Source organism: Vipera berus (assembly GCF_964194415.1).
Source record: "Vipera berus genome assembly, chromosome: 11".
NCBI classification, from domain to species: Eukaryota; Metazoa; Chordata; class Lepidosauria; order Squamata; family Viperidae; genus Vipera; species Vipera berus.
Window position 1 is genome coordinate 2,020,573 of NC_138214.1, and position 22,969 is coordinate 2,043,541.

At 43.2% G+C, this 22,969-nt stretch overlaps 1 protein-coding gene across 3 annotated transcripts in view; it reads right to left on the reverse strand.

The window, feature by feature from the left end:
* Positions 1 to 352: 352 nt before the first annotated feature.
* Positions 353 to 22,969, reverse strand: part of LOC308673226 (fibroblast growth factor 13-like) — a gene marked incomplete at its 5' end in the record, with an annotated part of 88,030 nt that continues 65,413 nt past the window's right edge. For 2 of the 3 annotated variants that reach the window (XM_081336755.1, XM_081336757.1), the window contains 4 exons: positions 353 to 2,604; positions 3,271 to 3,469; positions 14,573 to 14,676; positions 17,133 to 17,243. In XM_081336755.1, coding sequence (XP_081192881.1) covers positions 2,468 to 2,604; positions 3,271 to 3,469; positions 14,573 to 14,676; positions 17,133 to 17,243 — 551 coding nt within the window. In that variant the 3' untranslated portion in view covers positions 353 to 2,467. Of the gene's footprint in view, positions 2,605 to 3,270; positions 3,470 to 14,572; positions 14,677 to 17,132; positions 17,244 to 22,499; positions 22,690 to 22,969 lie in introns of those variants that run through there. The other variant, XM_081336756.1, reaches the window with a different exon arrangement.

Genomic DNA, 22,969 nt, shown 5'->3' on the forward strand with positions numbered 1-22,969 from the left:
GGAAGATGGGGAGATGACACCAAGTTAGGGGATTTGGAATTGGAAGTCTTTTGGGGAGGGAGGGTTTTTCTGCACCTGCCATCCATTCACACCTGAAGAACAGCTTTCCCCTAACAGTTACCTTAAAATGAAAGGCCCCCCTTATTCTGTGTCCCCTATGGTTATTGAAACTGACTAACCAAGAGGCTGTGCAAAGCTTCTCAAGCGTTTTTCCAGCTCTCCTTGGAGATGTTGATGGAATTCATCTGCAGATCTTCTACAGCTCTTCTTCTAGCATCTTGAAAGACCACAGGATTCCTTGCAGTATTCAAGGGTTTTCTTTTGCAAAGGACCCAGCCCACTTGAGAAGCAAGTAAAGTTTGAGATTGAAGTTCTGTAACTTACAAGACTGTCTTTCCTCTCTGATTTCTCCAGATAAGAAGCTCTAGACCTGAATGAATCCACGACCTAGGCTTTGTTATTCTTTGCTTTTCTTTTTTTTTAGAATGGACACCTTAATATAAATTCGTTTATTCAGTGCATGGTTGTATACAACAAATAATAAACATCTCCTCTGCACAAAGCGACAGGAAACAGCTCCTCCTGGCCCATATCTGCTTTGCACACGTTATCTTTGACAGAGAGCAATGCACAAAATCTTAAAACAGGTCATGCAACTTCTGAAGCCAGTATCCAACTTCCTCTCATGCAAGAGATATGATGAACTAAACATAAACTTAACTTTCTCTCCCTCCCTGGTTGCATTACTTCTGTTTCCTTAAAAAACAAAAAAAAACAACAAAAAAAAAACAAAGAAGGAAAGATACAATTCCAGCCTCTTGCAAATAGAAAATAAGGATTCAGGAAGTGGAGTCCTTGGTGCTCTCTGAGCTTGTTTGTTTTCTTGTAGATGTGTCATGACTCAACTAGATAAGATCATTGGTGATGGATGATGGAGATGCCATCTGCCCTGATGATGTTACCAGGTTGGATCATGAAACGTCTGCAAAAAAAGCCCCACCAAGCTCAGAGAGCACTAAGCACCCCACAGTTCAACCCTGAGCTACAAATATTCCCTTCTCTTGGATTCAGAAAGATTCCATGTGGTGATGCTTATACCTTTTCTTCTTCCATCATGATCTACCCAATTTCCAGCCAGATGTCATGAAGTCCCCCAGTCCTTTCCTGTCTTAACAGCTTCTCCGCTCTCCAGGCAAGGCCAGGAGAGATTAACCACCATCTCATTTCCTTCCATCCCAGTGACCTCAACAGGCTGGATTGCAATTCCTTTCCGTGTAGACTTTTTTCCCCAACTTATCCATGAATAACTCTTCCTTCTCCACCCACATTTTCAGGGAAGCAAAAGGAAAGATGTTTACAAATAAGGTGTCATGGTTTCCCTTATAAAAACGTAGTTAAGTCACTTTAGTTCCACAGTTTCTGTCTTTAGAAAAAAGAAGGTATATGTCCACAAGTTTTGCTTTTTGTTTTTTAGATATGATACACAAAATTTAATCAAGAGAACAGGAAGGGGGGGGGAAAGGAATCTACATTGTGGGAAGAACTCGATTCACCCTGTTTTAAAAAAATATCTATTTTCCACAGACGGGGAAATTAACACACATCTCGGTTCCTACAGACTGGGGGTTTAGCATGAGGCCTTGAAAAGGATGACTACAAATCTATAAAAAAAACTGTATATATCTCAGTTTGTGTTAAAATCACAAGAACACTTTTTTTTTTTGCTGGAGCCTAAGATCTACTGCGATCCGGTTCCAAACCTGATTTATTGATTATTTTTTCCTCAAGGTTACACTAGCATATTAGCAGGATTTTGCTTGGCTTGTAAAGACACAGCTCAAAACCCCTTCAAGAGAAGAGGCACAAAATAATGCCAAAAAAAGGAGATATATTCAGATTTCTTTTCCTTACCAAGCTTTATGATATATAAAATAGTAAGTTGAAAAAAAAGCAGAGGGTGTACAGAGTCCCCCTTCCCTTCTCTGAACCATTCATATATAAAACACTAAATATTGAAATTCCCTTCAAAGAGCAAAGAAAAAAAAAGAACAAACTTTGACAGGGTTTCTGTCTCAGTTTGGAAAGCAAAAATGTGTTTTAAAATGTTGTGGATTTTTTCTTTTTTCTCCCCAAGAGCGTACGTGAGGGGGAGAAGTAAAGGCAGAAGCAATGTGAGGCCATTGCTTTGTGTTTGTCTGGCTAGGCCTGTGTTTGCACAAGCGCATTTTACATCATGGGGGTGGGGTGGGGGGGGGTGGAAATCTTTCCTTTGACACGAATCATTTACGGTTATTTGGGGACCTCCGGAAAGTCCAAAGTCGCGGATAAAAGGCCAAGAGAGCTATCCCAGTTTGTTGGCATGTCGGGAAGGGCTGAACGGTAGGTGCAAAAATCAGGGTTCCACAACGGATCTAGAGGTAAAAGTTCCCACTGATGCTGCTTCTCTCCTCTCGCTTTTCCGTCCTGGCTACGTCGTTTCGTTTTGGCTCATAGATTTGCCGCCGTTCAAAGCTCCGGAGACGCTTCTGCTTTTCGTCGGGGTGCCACTGCCAGACCGTGAGAATTCAGTAAGGTCATGGAGGGAGGGTTCTTTGTACATGGCCACTGGTTGGAAAGGAGGAGAAAGGAAAGTCAGGGAAGAACCACAGACCGCTCTGCTGCTGGAGCAGGGATGGGGGTGTGTGGGGTTGGACTAGAAGTCCTCCAAGAGCCCTTCCACCCTTATGATTCTATGTTCTATGTTTTTTTAATTATTATTATCATCATCATCATCATCATCATCATCTGAAGCCACCAGGTTGCATACAGACCCCAGTTTATCCCCTCCAACCCAAATTGCCAAAATCCAGCGGTCTCCTTTCTTGCCCTTTTGAGCCCAGCCACAGACAGAAATGGAGGGTAAACAGCCAAACCTTCCCAACTTTATAGGAAAATGGCAACAATCCTGGCTCTGTCTAGGTGTGCTACCTGTTGCTTCCATTTGGGCCTTCTCCCCACCCACTCATTGCACACACACACACACACACACACACACACACACACACACACAGAGAGAGAGAGAGAGAGAGAGAGAGAGAGAGAGAGAGAGAGAGAGAGAGAAATAAACAAGACTTGATGTCGCAGGAGAGGCAGACTCTCCAAAAGGCCTCTAGGGAAATGCAAAAGGGATCCTCAAGCATCCTGAGAACAAAACGGCAGGAGAGAAAAAAACAAAACAAATGGTATTCAAAAATCCTCTACAAATAGCTGAGGAAGTCTGAATGCTGTTACCTTTGAGTGGTTTGGGAAGGAAGTGCGCAGCAGGTTTGTTTTTCTTCACGTGATTCCCTTTCATGACTTCGCCTTCTTTGTTGAGACCCAAGTACCAGCCTCTTCCTGACTGCATCTGCCGGTAGATCATGGAAGAATAGGTGACGTAATAATTTTCAAACACGGATTCTTTGAACTTGCATTCTGGTGTGAAGTGTTCCTGCAGGGAAGGGTGGAGGAAGGAAAGACAGGCAGACAGACAGAAAGAAAGAAAGAAAGAAAGAAAGAAAGAAAGAAAGAAAGAAAGAAAGAAAGAAAGAAAGAAAGAAAAGAAGACAGAAAAAAGAAAGAAAGAAAGAGAAAGAAAGAAAGAATTATATTTGCACAACGTCCCATGGCCGTAGCCTCTGCCCCTCTCTGTTCTGCTCTTCTTTCCTTTCACCATAATCTAGTTTGGGAGCATGTCGCCATTGCATCTTAAAGCAATCATAACATCTAAAGTGAAGAAATATCGATCTGGAGAAGAATTTTGCTGCTCCAGCATGATTGGCAGATCAAGCGGGATCCTGTGTGGAGATGGGGAAAATGTGTTTAGTAGAAGGGCGGGGGGGGGGGAAATTAAGATCAAAGGATGGACGTTGAGAGTAAATGCTCTTTTACCAAGTGACTGATGTTAAAGCAGCATTTACCAGCTACCTCATTACATTGCTATTATTTATTTATAACGTTTTATCAGCCTGCCGCAGACCTGGGTGCTTTTGAAAGCTCATGACAGGGACTGGAAGCTGATACCAGGTGAACCATGATGGTTTTACACCATGGGTCTCTAGGAACCTTCAGGTTTCTGTAAGAAACAGTCTTAACTGGAAGAACCTCCATGAAAAATGTTTCATCAGACAAGTACTTATAAAGTCACCTCTCAAAGCAAAGGTTCTTCAAACTGGATTTCACTTGGCAATGTAATTCTAGACTTGGAAGGATCTGACAACTCAGTACTGGACATCTGTGTATACTTATCCCTAGTATTTAGTACTGGGAACATCTCCTAGATATTCTCCTAGAATCTTTACATTGAGGTAGATCTCACTGCTGTACATACTAAGGAAGGTGGCCAATGGTAACTTTTCAGAAGGTCTGAAGCCCAATTTCTACAAGTGTGTGACTCTGGCCTTAAGAGGATTGGAAGTTCAAAACACATATAGGACTTACTGTCTCCTGAAATAAGGCCTGAATGATATTCCTAACATTATCTCATGAAATCCAAGGACACATGGTTCTCTCAGAGACAACCTTGTTGGATTGTGAAGTGAGATCTGAAAGAAGAACTAACTTGGGTTTCAAGGTTAAGAAAGCTCTCATGGAATTGAAGATTCAGTGTCCTCACCTCAGTTATGTGGTGATGGCAGAAGTGGTAGAATTAGGTGGTCCATCAGAGCAAACAAGTAGGTTGGCTGTCTTATCCATTTGGAAGCTAGGTTTTGGAGGTCTAGATTGCAAAAATCCAGATAGACATGCTGGATGGCCGTAATACCACCTTTTCCTCCTCAATTTATTTTCTTCCACTCCCCAAACAACCCCTACTGTATGTCTCAGGTGGACTACAGAAATTTTTAACTGTTCTCCAAATCACTCAATGAGCTTTTCTGATAGAATTGGACATTGTTCTGGGAGTCCTTGATCCTAGTCCAACAGCCTAACTGTACTCCACAAACATTTTAATTTGACAACATTTTAGATCCAGGGGTCAAATAATATTAGTGTTACAGGTTCAGATTTTGATCAGCCAGTCACAATGGGTTTCCAGCAATACAGAATGTTGATTAGTCAGACTGATTTTGACTTGGTACTTATAGGTGCAGTGTGTAGTGGATGTGCATATACTTCAAATGCTTGCAAGTAGATATTTCTTTAAGAGACAGCATAAAGAGGTGATGGTGGTATTCTTGAAGTCACAAAAACAACAGAAGAAAGCCACGCACTGAAGTGAACTGGTGGGAAAGAGATGGGACACCATGGTGTTCATCATCCAATTAAGAGCAGTAAAAAAGAACCCTGGAGTGTGTTGAGAGGGTGATTATAGCTTTGGTACAGTAATCGGCTGTGTTTAGGGACTGCACAACTGGCTGCATTCAGAGATGGATGATCAAATTAGGAGCTGAGCCACTCTTCCGTCATCAAGCCAATTCTTCCGAGGGCCCCTTGCAACAATTGCAGCCCAAAGAACCGTTTTTGTAGACCTGCATCATTTTGAGTTTGGTTCATGCCCAGAACACAAATGCTTCAAGGCAAAACTACTTGAGGAAAGGTACAATCCTGGCCACATTGGCTGGATTTCCAGAGGAGCTTTGGAGAGACTGACCCTATGAGCTGTCATCTGGTAGAACAGCTTGCCACCCAAAGAGGTGGTTTTTTTCTCTGTTGGGGATCTGCAGCTGGAGGCTGGATGGTCATCTCTCAGAAGTCTTCTGCAAAGCCTGGTATCGAGCTGGAAGTCATACTGGATGACCTCCAAGACTCTACCCGATGATTTTATGATGTTTGAGAAGAAATGACCAGGGAAGTTTAATTAGAAAGAGCCTATATGTCCAACGGGCTTTTGGAGCTGAACCAGCAGCAAAGGTCCCCCTCCAGACATTATTCTTTGAGTGGTGTTGGGACATCCTCCAAAGCTAAAATAAGCAAGATTTGCTCCTTTGGGGACACCCAACTGCTTCTCCTGATCAGTTGCCAGATTCCAATGTCAAACGGTCCAGCAGGATGGTTGGCAATACTCAAGTGCTTTAAGTCTGAGTTCCTTGAATAAGGTGGGAAGTGGTGAGTGGACCTCTCCCCCCAAAATCTGCCCAGCATAATTTTATGAACTTCCAAAAGATCACTGAGTAATCCATCATGGAGTATCAAGTAGCGAAACTGATGTTCTCCACAGGATCTTAATCATGGTGGTATTTTGAGTCACTGGGCAAAAAGATTGTATATATGCAGTGTACTCTGAAGACGGTTGGGCAGAAGGTCCAGCATGATAGAAGTCAGGAGATTTGTAAAAGGAGAAATGGCTACAGTACTTATATACTGCTTCAGAGTGCTTTGCAAAACTAAGCGGTTTACAGAGTCAGCAGGTTGCCCCCAACAATCTGGGTCCTCATTTTACTTGACCTCAGAAAGACTGAAGACTAAGCCAACCTTGAGCCAGGCAGAATCGAACTCCTGGCAGTGGGTAGAGTTAGCAATATAATAGCACTTAGACTTAAATACTGCTTCACAGTACTTTAAAGCCCTCTCTAAGTGGTTTACAGAGTCAGCCGATTGCTCCCCAACAATCTGGGTCCTCATTTTACCAACCTCGGAAGGCTGAGTCAACTTGAGTAGTCAGGATCGAGCTCCAGACTGTGGGCAGTTATCTTACAATGCTGCATTCTAACCACTCTGTCACCAGGGCTCCTTTCCCGAAAGGTTGGAAAGCCTTAGACACTGCTTGAACATCTTCAAGGCAACAAACATTGGGAATAAAGCAGATCAAATGAAAGCAATGTTGGAAAAAGACAATTAAGAAAGCGACTGAAGATTCCTCTCACCTCACCTCGCCATATCTGATTTTGCCATGGAAAATTAGACAAAAACCCATATTGGGAAACAATGAGGGTGTCTCATGGCAAAAGAAGCCTCCATTGATATCTAGGAAAGAATATTTATGAGAAGAAAGGGAAGTGAGATCAAAGGTAACGGCCTTGATGTCAGATACCTTTGAAAAATGAGTCCACAGATAATCAAATCTTCAAAAGGAGATAGGTCACTGTGGCTTGCAAATTTGCAAAGGAGGCTAACCTAAATCAGGGAAGTTCTGATCGCCCTCATGCCAGCCTGGAAACATCTCCTTAAAAATGACTTCACCAAGTTCATTTGCACTTTTCCCCAAGAAGTACGTGGTTGCCTTTCCAACCTCTTTTGAAAAAAAAAAAAATGCAACGTGGCTTGTCTGTTCTACAGTTCACGTGGCTGATTAACCCAGGCTCCTAGCCCTTTATTCATCAGAAATCAGACAAGAGCTTTAATTTAAAGTGTCACAACATTGAGCAAATGCTTTGACAGAACGGTAACAAAGCTGAGAGGTTAATGAGGAATAGGTTAATTTCCTACGGTAGCAAAACGTTCCATTCCCCCCCTCCCTCAAAGTGATAAATCCTAAATTAAATAAAGTGTGGGATGATAAACTCAAATGAAGAAGTCAAATTAACAGCCAAGAAAAATGAACGATAGAAGAGGCAACACAAACAGAAACTTGAGATGTGACAATATGCAGCAGACAACCAGTTTAAATAATTAAAAAATGGAAAATATGGAACCCCCTGGCTTGGATGCTCTTTTTCCTCCCATTTTTCTTGGCAGTCTTCTGTAATCTCAAAAACCTATTTTCTTGAAAATAAAATGTTTCAATGGAGCTAGATTCCTGGTAGCTTAACCAACACAATAGCAGTACAGAAATGGCTTGTCATTCTTTTCTGGCTGAGATTTGTGTGTGTGTGTGTGTGTGTGTAAAAAAAAATCATGTCTGTCAGCCCTGATATTTCTCATCCAAGTTCCAAACAAGGGTGAAAATCAAGGATTCTCCTTGGAATTGAACAACTGCTAAAGATCTGACTGCCTTTTCTCTTTAGACCACAAGACACCAAAACTAAATTTAAGGAGTCCTTTCCTATTTCGTGGGCCATTACACAGCAATCTATAAGATTCTCCCTTTAAAAATTAGGCCTGCCTTTATCTCAGTGACATTTTAATTTCATTGTTCAGTTATATTCCAAACAACGGCACTAGACGGTTGAGGCGCACAGTTGAGGACCATTTGCCCAGTTGGAAGTTACAGAAGTGATTAGCAGATTCTGATGGAAAATGGACTGTTTAATACTTTGAAGAAGCAGAAGAGCCCTCCCTCCCTCCCTCCCTCCCTTCCTCTCCCTCCCTCCTTGATTTCCTTCTTTCATTTCCTCTCCCTCCCTCCTTCCTTGATTTCTTTATTTCATTTCCTTCCTTCCTTCCTCTCCCCCCTCCTTGATTTCCTTCCTTCCTTCCTTCCTCTCCCCCCTCCTTGATTTCCTTCTTTCATTTCCTTCCTTCCGTCCTCCCTCTTCCTTGATTTCCCTCCCTCCCTCCTCCCACTATTCCCTTCTATTGACTCTGTGCCCCAACATGCAATTGGGATTAAAATCATATGCATCAACGTGAAAACAACATCTTCATCATCTTTCCATAAAATAGCCAAAAACAATCCATTGGCCTGAGGGGTTGTCACAACAGTCCCGCTCCCAAGCAGCTTGGTGAAATAATCACGTTTTCACCCGTTTCCTAAAAAAACAAACAAACATATGTATGGACTTTCTTCCCTCCCACCCCAATCTGTCAGCCTCCGTCTGGTTAATTCTGTCCCAAAATTTTCTTCTGTCTCCTTCTGCCTTAATCACCATCTAACTTGTTTCATCATTGAATTTCTGCAAGCTAAATTATAAGTTTGGCAGATGAGCTGTTGTTACCAACGTCACGGGTACAGAAGCAAAGGAACAATAACAATAATAAATTACAGCTGCCAAGAACAGGTGGAATTTGTTATTTAAATTGGACTGTGGCAACCAAAGTATCATTTCAGGCAAACAAGATTAAATGAAGAGGATATGCCAACCAAGGGAGAAAAGATCAATAGGATGTCATTTGAAAATATGAAAAGATGGCCTTTGTTTTTCCATCTCAAGATGAAAAAGTACCGATTCTTTCCGTCTTGTTCTTCTCCTCACCCCAAGTGCCAAGGTGCAGTTATAAAATTACAGGGGTGAGTGATCTTTCAAAATCTGTTCTTAAATCACCTCCACTCCAAAAACATCAGCATCTCCAAACCAGGATCTCTAGTGGTGCCATTGCCAATCTGTCTTGGAGGGTGCTGGCATCGTCAGGATTCCACCATGGATAATAGAATTTAGGGGATTCAGAGCAAAGGGGATTATATGCCGGAGGTCCCGACGTCAAATCCTAGGGTCTTTACAAAGGGCTGTGAAAACCCTGGAGAGAAAAATATCCAGTCTATATAGACCAACCTTCCTCAATGAGATGGTTTCCAAATGGACCAAAGGTACATTCCCAGAATCCAACCTACTGAGAACTTAATAAGAAAGGCCTGCCTGCCATTAATGGCTCCAATCCTTCAGGGTTTTCAAGACAAAGGCTTGGGAGCATCTGCAACTGAGATTTAGTTTTTTTGTCTGTTTGAAAATTTAGGTAATTTAGTTCTCCTGGTCCGGTCTGAGCAAGGCTATGGGGCAGCAATTCATCTCCCATTGTCTCAGCTATCCATCTTAATGAATCCCCTTCTCCAAACCAACGCTCAGCAGCTACAGGAGAAAAGGGGTACCTTTGGAATTCCAAATGTGGGCTTGTTCTCTCTCATTGAGGAATCTCGGTTTGCCTTTATGCAGGTTTCCTGTTTGGGAGGAACCGTGGCAGGCTTCAGTCTTGGAGTGACAATAAGAATAGATTGATTAATTTGAAGCCGTCCTTTGCTTTTCATTTCCTGTTCTGAATGAGTAGCAACAACGGCAAAGTGGGAAGGAAGGCAGGTTGAAATTCTCTGAATAAAAAAGAGAGGGGGACTAATCTACTGGCAGAGGTTTGCCATTTAGGCATCTTCTCCCTCCCTCCCTCCCGCTTCAATCTCTTAGACATTGGCAGCATCTTAAGTTATGAATCAATCTCCATCCAGATCTTGTCACATCACAGGGATATATTCATTAGTCAATTTCATCAAACGCTGTCCAAGCTTGCAAAAGCTTTGCATGCAGATTTTTCTGAAGCTGCATGATTTTTTTCCCTACAAAACTTTCATCCAATGGTTTTTATTGTCCATCCTCAGATCAATCCATTTTCTTCTTTCTCTCATTTTTCTCTAGGCTGGCCTGGTCTTAAACTTGTGAGCCTCACCATCAAAACTTTGCAAAACAGGGAATTATGACTTTCCTTGGATGGACTGAGGGAGGAAGGCATTGAAAAGAATCCAAGCTGCTGTCCCGTTAACTATAAGCTCCCCCTTCCTAGGGTATTACATGCTATATATTAAAAACACAACATTTTCTCTGATTTGTTTATAAGAGATGACAATGTTTGGTTGACATTGACTGGGATAGGTTACTATCAGGAAACAGCAATGAGGAAGTTAGAAAAAAATATTCCAAACAAGGCAGTGACAATCTCTCTATTGCTGCTACCTCGTGGTAACTATGAAGTTAGGAGCTCAGCTTGAATGGGTCTAGAGTTGACTTGTAATCTCCAGCCCATTAGTTGTGCTGGCAAGTCACGGAGCTATGACAGAAGAAAAAAAAATCTACTTTTTTACTTTACACCAACATGCATTTTTCTCATTCCTCCAAACCCCTTTTTTTATCCCTCCATTAAAAAGCAGAACTGGGCAGAATTAGGAGGAGGAGGAGCAGGAAGAAGGGGGGGGAGGAGGAGGGGGAGGAAAAGAAGAGATCAATAAAAAGAAAAAGAAAAAAGAAAGGAGGAGGAGGAGGGGAAGAAGGAAAAAAGAATGAAGGAAAGTAGAGGAAGAAGAAAGAAGCAGGCAGCAAAGGGAGAACAATATACAGATTTCAGTACGGATAAAGATTTATAAACAAGAGAGGATCAAAGAGGAGATGCTTTGCTTTCCTCTTCAAAGGAATTGGTGCCAGCCTGGCAGACACATAGGGAGGAACAAGAGAGGATGAATTTCATATACCGATTGATCTAGTCTGTCTCCAAATGTGAGCAGCAACCTCCCCGATTTTCCCTCGGCTTTTAGCCTTACGAGTAAAACTGAAGTCAAGTAAAAAGGGTCAATGGGGAATTTTCAGGGTTGGCAATTACATGACATGTCGTGGGTATTTTTTTTAAAAATCGACTCAAGGGAATGACACAAAGCACAACAACTTTTGCATTGCTAGTCCTTTTTGAAGGCCTGTGCCGATGGATAGCTGCTGTTGACATAGGTGGAGAGGCAACTCCAGCACACAACTATACTAACGAGGGTCCAAAGATTATCTGAGGAGTCCAGAGATTTCTGTACTTCCAACCAGCAGCTGTGTTGCTATTCTTTTCTCCCAGAGTCAAGAAACAAAGCTTTTTTGTGTGTGCAAAAATTTGGTCTAGTGATGAAGGTACCAGGGTACAAACCAGGAAATTGTGAGTTCCAGTTCTCCGGCCTGAGGTACGAAAGACGGCCGGGTAAGTTTCTGTTAGAGTCCCTCTTTCTCAGCCCAACCTGCCTGAGAGGGCTGCTGCTGTTGTTGTGGGGAATATAGGAGGAAGAAAGAGGATTAGGGATGTTCGCTGCCTTGAGTTAATAAAGTAATAAAGGCTGGATTAAAAAGAGAAATGTTCCCAACATTGTAGAGTCTTTGCGCTGCAGATGGTTACATTCTTGTTTTATTGTCTACCTATAAGCTGTTAAGAGGTGCCTGGTTGTAATAGAGCATAAGAAAAAAAGGATAGGATAGGATAGGATAGGATAGGATAATAGAATAGAATAGATGGAAAATTAGAATAGAATAGAATAGGTAATAGAATAGAATGGGAGGGAGGGAGGGAGGGAGGGAGATAAAAAGAGGAGAATCTATCAGGGAGAAGTTTCTGTTAAAATTGTCTTCCTTGTGGATCACTTAGTTACAGATCAGACAGGTTTTTCTTTCTCCTTTTCAATGCAGGGAAGCACAGACAAACCACACATGCCCGCCCCTCAATCCCTACTGCAGAGGTGCTTTAATTGATGCTTTGCGGCCTCCGTCCACTCCTCATGCACCAAAGGAGTTTGCAGGGGCCATGGCCCCCTCAGACCATTCAAACAGCACGGGCTGCTCTCTCTGTGTGTGTGTGTGTGTGTGCGCGCGCGTTCCTATGCAGTTGTGTGAAAACCACCCTTTGGGTTTGTCACATGCAGAAGGGAGAAATTTCTAGCAAACCAAAAGGTCAGTGACTGAGTCTCTGGCCACCCACGCATTGGATCACATGCTGCCGCAGCATCTTCGTTCAGCCTGTTTAGAGATCAGCAATTCTTGGGCTGGCTGTTTGGATTGACACCCCCCCATGAACATCCCCCCCTCAGTGTGAAGGCTCCTCGTCCAGCCTGGCTTGGTAATTGTGATGCATTGGAGGTGAGGCACAAGCAAAGCAAAGCATTGGAACGGAACCGAATGAGGAATTCTTCCAATTAGCCATCTCGGCAGGAGAAGACAGCCATTTCCTTAGGAGCCTCCAATAGCTGGGGTCACCCCTGAGACCTTTTATTTATTAGCTTGCTTTTCTGCAAAATGAGGAGGTTATGGCAGGAGAGCAAGCTCTCCACCTCCCTGTTTGGGTGGTTGAGGTCAACTCTTCCGGCCAAGAATCATCGGGAAGGTCAGAAGCAAGACCCGAAGGTAGCCTTAGCCCTTCCTTCATGGTCTGCTTCAAAACTCAGGGCTCACATCACTCATTTGAAGGATGGTGAGATTCCCTGTCCCATGCTGCTTCTGAGGAACATCTGAACATCACAGTCAAAGGCGGGATCCAAAACATTTTTCTGAATTTCATCACTCAGTGGCCCTGATTGTATTCCCCTTATGTCGGATTCACGTGTGTGCCTTAGCCAATCCAAGGTCTTATTTTTACCCCTAAAGCTAATTTGAAGCCAGGTTCTTGGAGACAACATCTGCTCTCCAATGATCTTGTTGGTTATTTCTTTTGAGGTCCCCCTATAAAGAGAGACAGGCTGGATGGGGGATACTAATTTTATTTTATTTTATTTCTCTACTTATTAGTTAGAGTTTAGCCTGCCTTTTGTTCAGGGTGATTTAGGTTGAGCCGAGTAGACAGGGATTGGCCCAAAATCACCCAGGGAATTCAGTAGCTAAAGATAGTCTAGGTTTCCTTGAGGCTAGTCCAACACTTTAACTCTACGACACCAGCTTTCATATTTACTTGTAATTTAATGCTAGCTTCTTCTCCAGAAATGAAAAGATGCCATGAATAATTCATCCCAAACCTGCCCGATCTTCTTGATAACTCTGCAAGCTAGATTGGGGTGGATGATGCTGAACAGCCAATGGTCAGCCAGGCATGGCCGAGTGGGCGATGAGAACATAAGCATCAAACATTAACCAAATTTCTTTTCTTAAACAGACATGTACAACATCAAGATTTATTTGCTTCAGGCTTTAGCCCTTCCTGTTTTTTTTTCTAGAAGTCACCCTTAAAATTAATTAATGAATTACATATCTCAAGAAAGGCAACCCTTTAAAAATGTTTCCTTCCTTCCTTCCTTCCTTCCTTCCTTCCTTCCTTCCTTCCTTCCTTCCTTCCTTCCTTCCTTCCTTCCTTCCTTCCCCTCCATCATCAAGTAAAGATGATTGAATTTTCTTTATTAAACATGTAGAAGGAAGATCAGAAGTCAAATACCACACAAAATATCCTCTGAATATCAGATCAGAAGCAAACCACGAATCTACTTATTGAGAGCCTGGATGGAGCCTGTCAGAGCTTTATCAGACAAATCTCTTTAATATCTCATGCGCCTTCTCCTGAACACTGCAGATGCTTATTTTAATCATAACTCATAGCCACAAAAAAGTGGAAATAATATTCGTATCAGCTTATTACATTTCCCTGCTTAGTTACCTTTAGACTGCCACAGTTCAGCCATGGTGAGGGATTCAACATTAATTCAATAATCTTTTGCATTCTCCAGATAAATATACTTGAATAAACTTAAGCATACTCTAAATAAATTGAGGCATGCTCTAAATCTTCCAAAAGAAATATGGAATTTAGAATGTGGAATATACAATCCTAGGGCTTCAAGGCACCTCGGAGGTCTTTAAGTCCATCTCTGTGCTCAAGGCAGAAGATCTTACAGCATCCTGGTCAAATGGTTGTACAATTTCTACAGGTAGTCCTCAACTTACAACAACCATTCAAAGTTACAACACCATTGAAAAAAGTGACCTATGACCATCGCCACATCCTGGTGGTCATGTGATGAAAATTCACACCCTCCGCAAATGACTCTTATTTATGACAGTTGCACGTCCTGGATTTTGTGACCTTTTGACAAGCAAAGTCAAGGGGGAAGCCAGAGTCACTTAACCATCATGTCACTAACTAAACAAATGCAACAATTCACTTAACAACTGTGGTCATAAAATGGGGCAAAATTCGCTTAACAAACATCTCGCTTAGCAAGAGAAATTTTGGGCTCAACTGGGGTCATAAGTCGAGGGTCCAATGCAAGGCAGACCATCCAGCTGAAAAGAAAAAATAAAGAATGGACACTTACTGATGTGTACAAGTAGCCTTCGCTGTTCATCGCTAAATACAGCTTTGTCTGAACCCCTTGGATAGCCACCACTCGTAAGCCCACAGGGATGAGGTTAAACAAAGCTAGGAGAAAAATGGAAAGAAGAAAAAAGTTAGTCCCTCAATCTGAATTGGGGAAATCAAATCAGGTTTTCCCATAAATGGGAAAAGCTGTAATGTCAGTATAAGAGAGAGAGAGAAAAAAAAGGAATCAACTGACAAGAATCTCCTTGGGAATTTAACCAGAATGTTTCTCGATCAAGTTGACTCTTGAATAAGTCTTGTGTTTCCTAACCCATTGGTGGGCTTCCAGGATATTTTGGACTACCACTCCCAATGTCCTCAGCCAATGCTCCCAGGAGAACACAAGAGTAGCAGATAGTCTTCTATTTGAAGGCATTGCCAGTTTTATTTTCCCAAACCCATCTACAATTTTTCAACTCCATCAACCCCAATCTACCAGCCGAAGGGAGAGGATGAAGTCACCCATGCAATGTTAGCATCCGTGCAACAAGTGACCATCTTCTTCCACTCTTTGGAGATCCAATCTGCTCCCTAAATTAATTAATTATCCCAAGTACAGAGAGCAGCCCCAGAAGGATAGCATAGGGGCAAGGACAATCCTTCTCACTTTTCTTACATCAAAAAAGGGACATGTGCATCAACATGAAAAGGCCCTTTAACAAATTCAAAGCAGATATTCCACGGGATGTAGCTAAAGGATGACCTTTCTGCAGAAATCAATTCATTTGGCTAGTTCATTCCCAGGCATCATGCAGCCATCCAAACCAACAACTCCACCTTGCAAAATTCCTTACACTACTGAAACAGTTCAGCAATATTTCATATTCATGGCAGGGGAGGTGGCGTTGGTTGGTAAAGCTCATGTAACATCAAGACATTACATTATTTAGCAGTTGCCAAAATGTGCTAGTTGCTCTCAAACTTTCCAGAGAAGCTAAATAAAGATCAAGAATTTTCAGGAGAAACTCCTCCAGTGCCAAAGCAGAGTAGCCAGAATTACGAATTGTTGAAGTTGTAATTTATGGTGTATGGCTTCCCAATCACTGGTACTGTCTATGCCTGAACTGGACAATGTTTGATATAGGAGATAGCAAAGTTCAGTGACTGGAAATATACTACAAGGGCCAGATCAAATTCATGGACTAAGACTACATTTTCTGCATCTCTCCAAGATTTTTGGAGATATTTTTAAACTTTTCTGAGGGCCGGCTTTTAAAATTGTGTTCAACCCTATTCTAAATCTTAGGTTCCATTCGCTGTGTATTTCTTGCTTCAGATTGTTAGGCAATCATTCCACAAACTTTAGAGTGGTTTCTTGATCTACAAGCAGATGGATGGATAGATCAATGGATAGATGGATGGAAGGATGGATCAATGGATGGATGGATGGATGGATGGATGGGTGCATAGATGGATTGCGGGCAGATCTGAGATTCCAGGTTGCCCTTTGACAGCAGTAGCTCTTCAGCCTTTCAGATGATGATGTTTCCTAATCCTTTCCACAGGAGAGGAAACTAAAAGTGGGACCTTCAGCACCGAATCAGCCGTTCTCTGTCATTAAACCCTTAAAGGTAGCCGAGAAGGCATTTGCATAAAGTCCACACAAATTGGCCGCTGTTTACTTCTATCAGAGCATGCAACCTCTAATAAAAGCTGAAGATGTTTTCTTATCTTGGTTGGGCATACAGACTGACTTCTGTTGGGCCTCTTTGAAATTCCACTGTCTCATCTTTACTGGAGAACTGAAGAGAAAGGAAATATCTGAAGCATTTGTTTTGCAGAAGAGATGGCCATCTTATCTCTGTTCTGAATTTTAGAACCCGGGAAGCAGACAGTTCTATTTGAAGCCGGGTATTACTTGGATGAGAATTATTTATTTATTTATTTGATAATGATAAGCTCAGCTTTTTGAAACTGTAAATGAGGGCTTGCATCAGAGGGGAAGAAATGAAATAGTTTCCTAATCTGTGCACCACCACACTCAAAAGGTTATTTGCCCCCAGTTCATACACGTCCTATTTACTGAAATACACTAATGCTCCATTGCACACCGTAACGCCGTGGAAGGGGAAGGCAGACCAATGGAACTGAAGCTCAAGATTTATGGAAACAAAACAGCCATCAGGATTACTAGCCCTCACCACTGCATAAGTGGGAGCATTTAATTCTCCTTATTCTAAAAGGAGAATAGCAGTATTGTTTTAAGTCAGGTAAAACTGGAATGGGAAAGGAACCTTTCCTGATCAGATCATTAAAAACCCGACTCAAAAAAACTGAGGATGAATACATCCATATATGTGCATGGAGATACCATCTGGGCCAGTTTTGCAGAAAGCAAAAGTATCTCTGCAAGCTTTATCTAAGTGTTTCTCTTCGGCAGGTTGAACAGCAAACATGAACGCAGTGATGATGTCACGGCCAAATGAGCATAGCCTTTGAAAAACACCCATGCATATGGACTAGCAGGCTGTGCAAACAAACCAAACAGGCTCTTTTATGTCTAACAATATACTCACTATATGTGCTTTCTTCCTCTTTCGTTCCATCAATGGTTCCATCTGCTTGCAACTGCAAATGATATCCTTGCCGGCTGTAAAGTTTTGTGATGATGCCTTTCAGCTGCGGTTCTGTAAAGCAAAACAAACAAGCAGAAAAGGTTAGAAACCTGAGTCCGTTGTATTCATGATGGTTTCAAGCAGACCAAAAGCTGTGCCTCATTTGTTCCCCCAAGGAGAAAGAAATGGGATTAGAAACTTTCCTATGATTTGAGATATAGATAGATAAATGGAGAGAGAGAGAGAGAGAGAGAGAGAGAGAGAGAGAGAGAGAGAGAGAGAGAGAGAGAGAGAGAGAGAGAGAGAGAGAGAGAGAGAGAGAGAGAGAGAGAGAGAGAGAGAGAGAGAATTTTAAATCAGCACCATGGACAGCATCCAGTCTTCAGGCTATAAAGCTCTGTGGATGACATTAAATCCTGAACAACTTCATAGAGAATCAAAATTCCAACATATTACCTGGATGAAGGAGCAAAGACTGGATTTCTCTTAAGATTAGAAAGATAGCTAGAAGGAAACTTAATTTTTTAACGATCTGAGATTCATTAAGAGAGGAACAGGGAAAGGCTTGCTAAAATGGTTGCTGGTGGATCACATATGGCGTGGCAGACTATGAATATGTGACAGCACAGATAGGTGTTTGTCTGAGGCATAGAGCATTGTATGAATCTGACCATTTAGGTTAATAACCTTTGTTTATAGAGCAGCTGTGAACCCAGCTAATTGTAGCCCAGGCGATAAAATCTTAAGAACCACCACGACTTTATTTTATTTATTTTTATTTTAATTCCATTTATATCCCGCCCTTCTCTGAAGACTCAGGGCGGCTTACAAGCTTAGCAGTAGCCTTCATTCTATGTATATGCCTGCTTATTAGGGCTTTCACACACACCCCAAGCAGCATTATTACAAAGTCAGCTTAATTGCCCCCAACAATCTGGGTCCTTTAGTAAGGTTGGTCATGTCCAAAAACTCAAGGGCAGTGACTTCAAAGAATAAAGGTTTTAGGATTGTCCACAAAAATATGATTGTTACTACTGCTCAGGAAACATGCTTATCTTTTAAATATGTCTTGGCTGTTGGCCACATTAATCTTAGAGTCTCAACATTTCCATGCAACCTTCCCCAAGCTGGGGAGATTCACCCATACCCCAATATTTGCACGGTCCTTCTAACATGGAAGACACTTAATGGCACAGCCTTAAAGCCTCTCAGCTCCACTCCATACACCATGGATGTTAATTCTGCTGGAAGAAGCGTCTGAGGTTAAAGGCAGGTCCTCACTGAACCAAATCCATGGAAATAACCAGAGGATCTTGGAGGACAGAAACCAAGATTTAGACCACCCTCATGTAAAAACATCAAAGGAAATCTCCTTCCAGAAAATACCAAGACGTGCATCATAGTTAGTTTGACATGAGCATGAGGGTTTGTCTTAGATCAAAACTCGAGCCCAATTAGGAAAGCAGAAGCCAACTCCAGAGAATTGCAGGAATTGCAGGTTCTATTCTCAAAGCGCTGAAATTAATCTTCTCCCATGTCACCTAAGCAAGGTCTGAACAGACACAACCTGCTGCCCTTAAACAATCTGGCTGTGTGAATGCTGCACACTGACCAAGCGGTCCTCTTAATCTGATTTCCACCCAGAGCACAGGTAGTCCTCGAATTACTAGTTCATTTAGTGACCATTCAAAGTTTACAACATCCACTGAAAAAAGTGACTGATGGCTGTTTCTCTCCCTTCTGACCATTGCAGCATCCCCATGGTCACGTGATTCATATTGGGACGCTTCACATTTACGACTGGTCACAGTCTCTCCTGGGTTCACCTGATTCCCCTTTTGCGACCTTCCGACCAGCAAAAGTCAGGGGGAGGAAAAAAGCCAGTTTCACTTAACAACCATGTTACTAAGTTGACAACTGCAGTGATTCCCTCAAAAATCGTGATGAGAAAGGTTGTAAAATGGGGCAAAATTCATTTAACAAATGTCTCGTTCAGCAATGGAAATTTTGGGCTCAATTGTCATAAGTCGAGGACTGCCTATCGAACTTACTTATGACCTTTCACGCCACTCCAGCTGTCGAGTTAGTAACACAGTTAAGTGAAATGGATTTTCCCCCCCTTGACTTTTGCTCATCGGAAGGTCGCAAAAGGGGGATCACGTGGTCCCAGGACACTGCGACTGGTCCTGAATGTGAGTCAGTATATTTGAGGAAGGGGACAGGATTAAGACATAAATAATATCTATGATAGAGGTATAAAGTGTGGGTCCCCCAGTTGCGAAGAGCCGCAAAAGACCCCCACCCTGCCAAGACTCCCAAAAGTTGTTTCGACGGATCAAATGGACAAATAATAAAAGACACGCCAGGGGTGTAACTATATCACATCTATTCAATCCACCTAAAATGACAACGAATTGACGACTAATCTGGTTGTCCACGGAGATTCTCAGCCCTCCAGGTTACGGTGGTTCAAAAGGTGCTTTTTCCAAAAGACAACTGGACATTCTTGGTTTCTTTATTTTTTCCCCCTTGAAAACGTTTCGTTTCTCATCCAAGAAGCTTCTTCCCTTCTAATTGACTGGTGGGGAATGGAAAGATTTACGCTCTTTGCAGTCATCTTTGCAGAATATAAATCCTTCTATTCCCCACCAGTTGTTTAGAGCTGAAGAAGCTTCTTGGATGAGAAGTGAAATATTTTCGAAGAAAGAAAAGTCCAGTTGTCTTTTTTCCCCCCAGACAATGAATCTGGTTCTTCACCTAGAGTTAGGTCTACTATTCCAAGTAGGGCTGTTCCACTGGAAAGTAAAAGTTGTGTATCCCTCAGTTAAGTGGCAAACAGGGTTTTAAGCACACTTGCATTACGTAGCTGTTCTCCTTGGAGGGCAGCTCTGTAGCAGATCCAGGAGACTGTGTTCCCTGGATAGCAAATTTCTTTGCTGCGTAACAATTAAAACAGCCTGTAGTTGCCACCAAATCTAGAACTGAGCCCTCCATGTGTGCAGGCTGATGGGGGGGGCAGACCTAAAGGAAGCCCAAATTTCTGTTCCTTTTTCTCTTTTCCAATCTCTTCGTAAACCCAGTTTATTTTATTTTTAAGCATGCGTGGACAGTGCTTTCGTTTGCGGATCACACGTGGACACGTGTATAGGCATATGATTGCGTCAATCGATCGATCAATTCATCTTAGGGTCTTGTTTATTTTTAACCAATCTGGAATTGCAAATCATTAAATATGCAAAGCCACATTGTTTTCCCCCCCCCAGATGTTTCTTTCCTCTTAGGAAGATTTCAGAAATGTTTCTGTTAGGATGTTCCTTCTTTAGAAGAAAAAGGCTGGTTTACATGTAAATGTTTTCGCGGGCGAAGCTGCTCTCCTTGTTTCTCTAGCTTTTATATTTTAACCATGCAATAGGGTTGGGAGAGGGCGACCAAGGTTTTACTCTTCTTAAAGCAGAGAATGTTGAAATCTTCTGAAAAAATTGATGATTTCCTTGATAAATCACCTTATTCCCACCTCAAATATAAAAGCAAGGTTTTTTTCTTTTTTCTTTCTTTTTAGAGGCTTCCTCTTCCACCAAATGAAATTACTTTGTGAACAGCAGACGAGGGAAGAAGACAGGTGAGAATCAGAAAGAGAACTATACATTCCTTTTTAAAAAAATTTAATACCATATAAAACCACCAACTGAAGGGGTTGAAGTTCTTCATGTTCTGCTTGTCTGCTTGTTTTTAAGCCCTGCGCATGTTTGAAGTGCGATGCAAACCTTACCCCATCCCAATTTTCTTTCTGAATTCTGAAGAGCAAAGAAGAGGAAACCTGGGTAGATTGTCTCCACGTAGGAACATTGGTCAATGTTGCTATTCAGTCTGGCATTTGGGAAAATGGAGATATGCAAAGTCAACACCAGTGCCAACCTAGGCTTCCCAGTACAAGGCACAATCGTATCCTATGTGTTGCGAAATCACCACACAAATAATATCACAGTGAAACATGGTATTATTCCCCTCCTCTTGAGCATCAGCTTCAAGGCCGTTTTAAAGCTTGCTTGTGAGATATAACACCAACAGTGATCTCCTGGTTGTATGTTCCTGGTGTTCTGAACACAAAGTTCACTGTTCCTGCACATGAGTTCCATGGATCATCTCATCCACAGATTTGGCTCATTTTCCACATCTTTGAGTCTTCTCCAAAGCCATCAACAGCTGTCCTCATTTCTTACAATGGTCCCATGACATAAAGCAACCACCGGGCTTGCTATAACCTTTGCAAGAGATCTCACCAAAGGTGGCACAGGGATCTCTTTAGAGATCCACCATTGTATCGCTATGGGACTATCAGCCTATTCAGCCCATTCAACACTGCAAAACTGTAACTTAAAGAGATGGCTCACCTTGATTTTGGGGGAAAAGGAGACCATTGAGAAAGGAGACGCAGGTATGACCTGTGTCCAATCTTTTGCACTTTCTGACTCAAAAAAAAAAAAAAAAAAAAAAGACTTGGAACAGCCTCACCATCTCCCCAGCCCAGATCAATTGGACTACAGCTCCCATGGCCAGCCAATGGTCCAGACAAACTTTGGCAGAAGGCGTCCCTCGCAATTCAACTCACATTTGAGAGAGAGAAGAAACCAAAACACCAAGCAACCACCCTTCTCTCAGAGTCCAAGCAATACTCCATGTAGCCCAAGACTGTGCCCAAAGGAGAAGACCTCTTAAGAGGCCCCCTGTGATTGAGGACCTAGAAGGCGCTGCTTTTGCAACATCTAAGCATTCCAGTTGACTCCAACCTTCTTCAACCTCTGGTTTCTCCCTCCGAGAGGTGATCTGGAGAAGCCACTGAAGGTCTCACCTCCTCTCTTGCTCCTGCAGCTCAGAATAGACCAACTCCTTGCCTCATTCACCACTGAAAGGAAAAAGTCATTTGGCGGAGGAGCCTTCCACCCAAAGGACTGCTGGCCCCGCTTTTTCCAAGAACTTAGCTTCCTAAGACCCCCGGGGAAGGGAATTGCTTTCCCTCAAGATATGCTGGTGGCTTTCTTGGCAAGAGCCCTCACCTCACCCCACCGACAGGCTCAAGGTACCCCATCAAAATGCAGCTGGCTCCTTTGGGCCAGGAGAACTCGTCCCAGTGCTTGGGAGACTGCAGCACTTTCTACTTGAGCCAGCTGGCCAAAGCTTGGACCGAAGGAGGACAAGACCGAGGACAAGACCGATGGTGCCCACCATTCCAGGGAAGGAACCGTCCCAACGGGACCCCCTTGCAGCCAAGCAGCCTTCACACCACCACTCTGCCCCCCCTCCCAAGCCGGGGCCAGGGCGCAGCCTCACCTGGTTTCCACCGCCGCCGCTTCTTGGAGCCGAAGAGCTTGACCCGGGAGAAGACGCTGAGCTTCTTCTTGTCGGCGCAGCCGGTCTTGGACTTGCTGGGGCTGCTGACACACTTGCAGGCGTTGGACTTCTCCCGCTCCCTCGCTTGTCTCTTCTGGCGGATCAGGGAGCTGGCGATGGCTGCCGCCATAGCCGCCACCCTGGAGGGTCACTCGGCGAGGCTGCGGGCGCTGCCTGCGGGGGAGGCCCCCAGCATGCTGCTCTCGCTGCCCCTCGGAATCTGGAAGAGGCTAGGCCGTCTTCCCCGCTCCCGGGGCCCGGCTAGGACGCGGGCGGAAGGGAGGCGTGCGCCCTTGGGCGACGGAGGGACGGGCGGGGGGTGGTGGTGGTGGTGGTGGAAGGAAGGGACGGCTCCCCCTTCCCCAAAGGCGCCGGCCCGGCCGCTGCAAACCCAGAAGCTCCCGCAACTC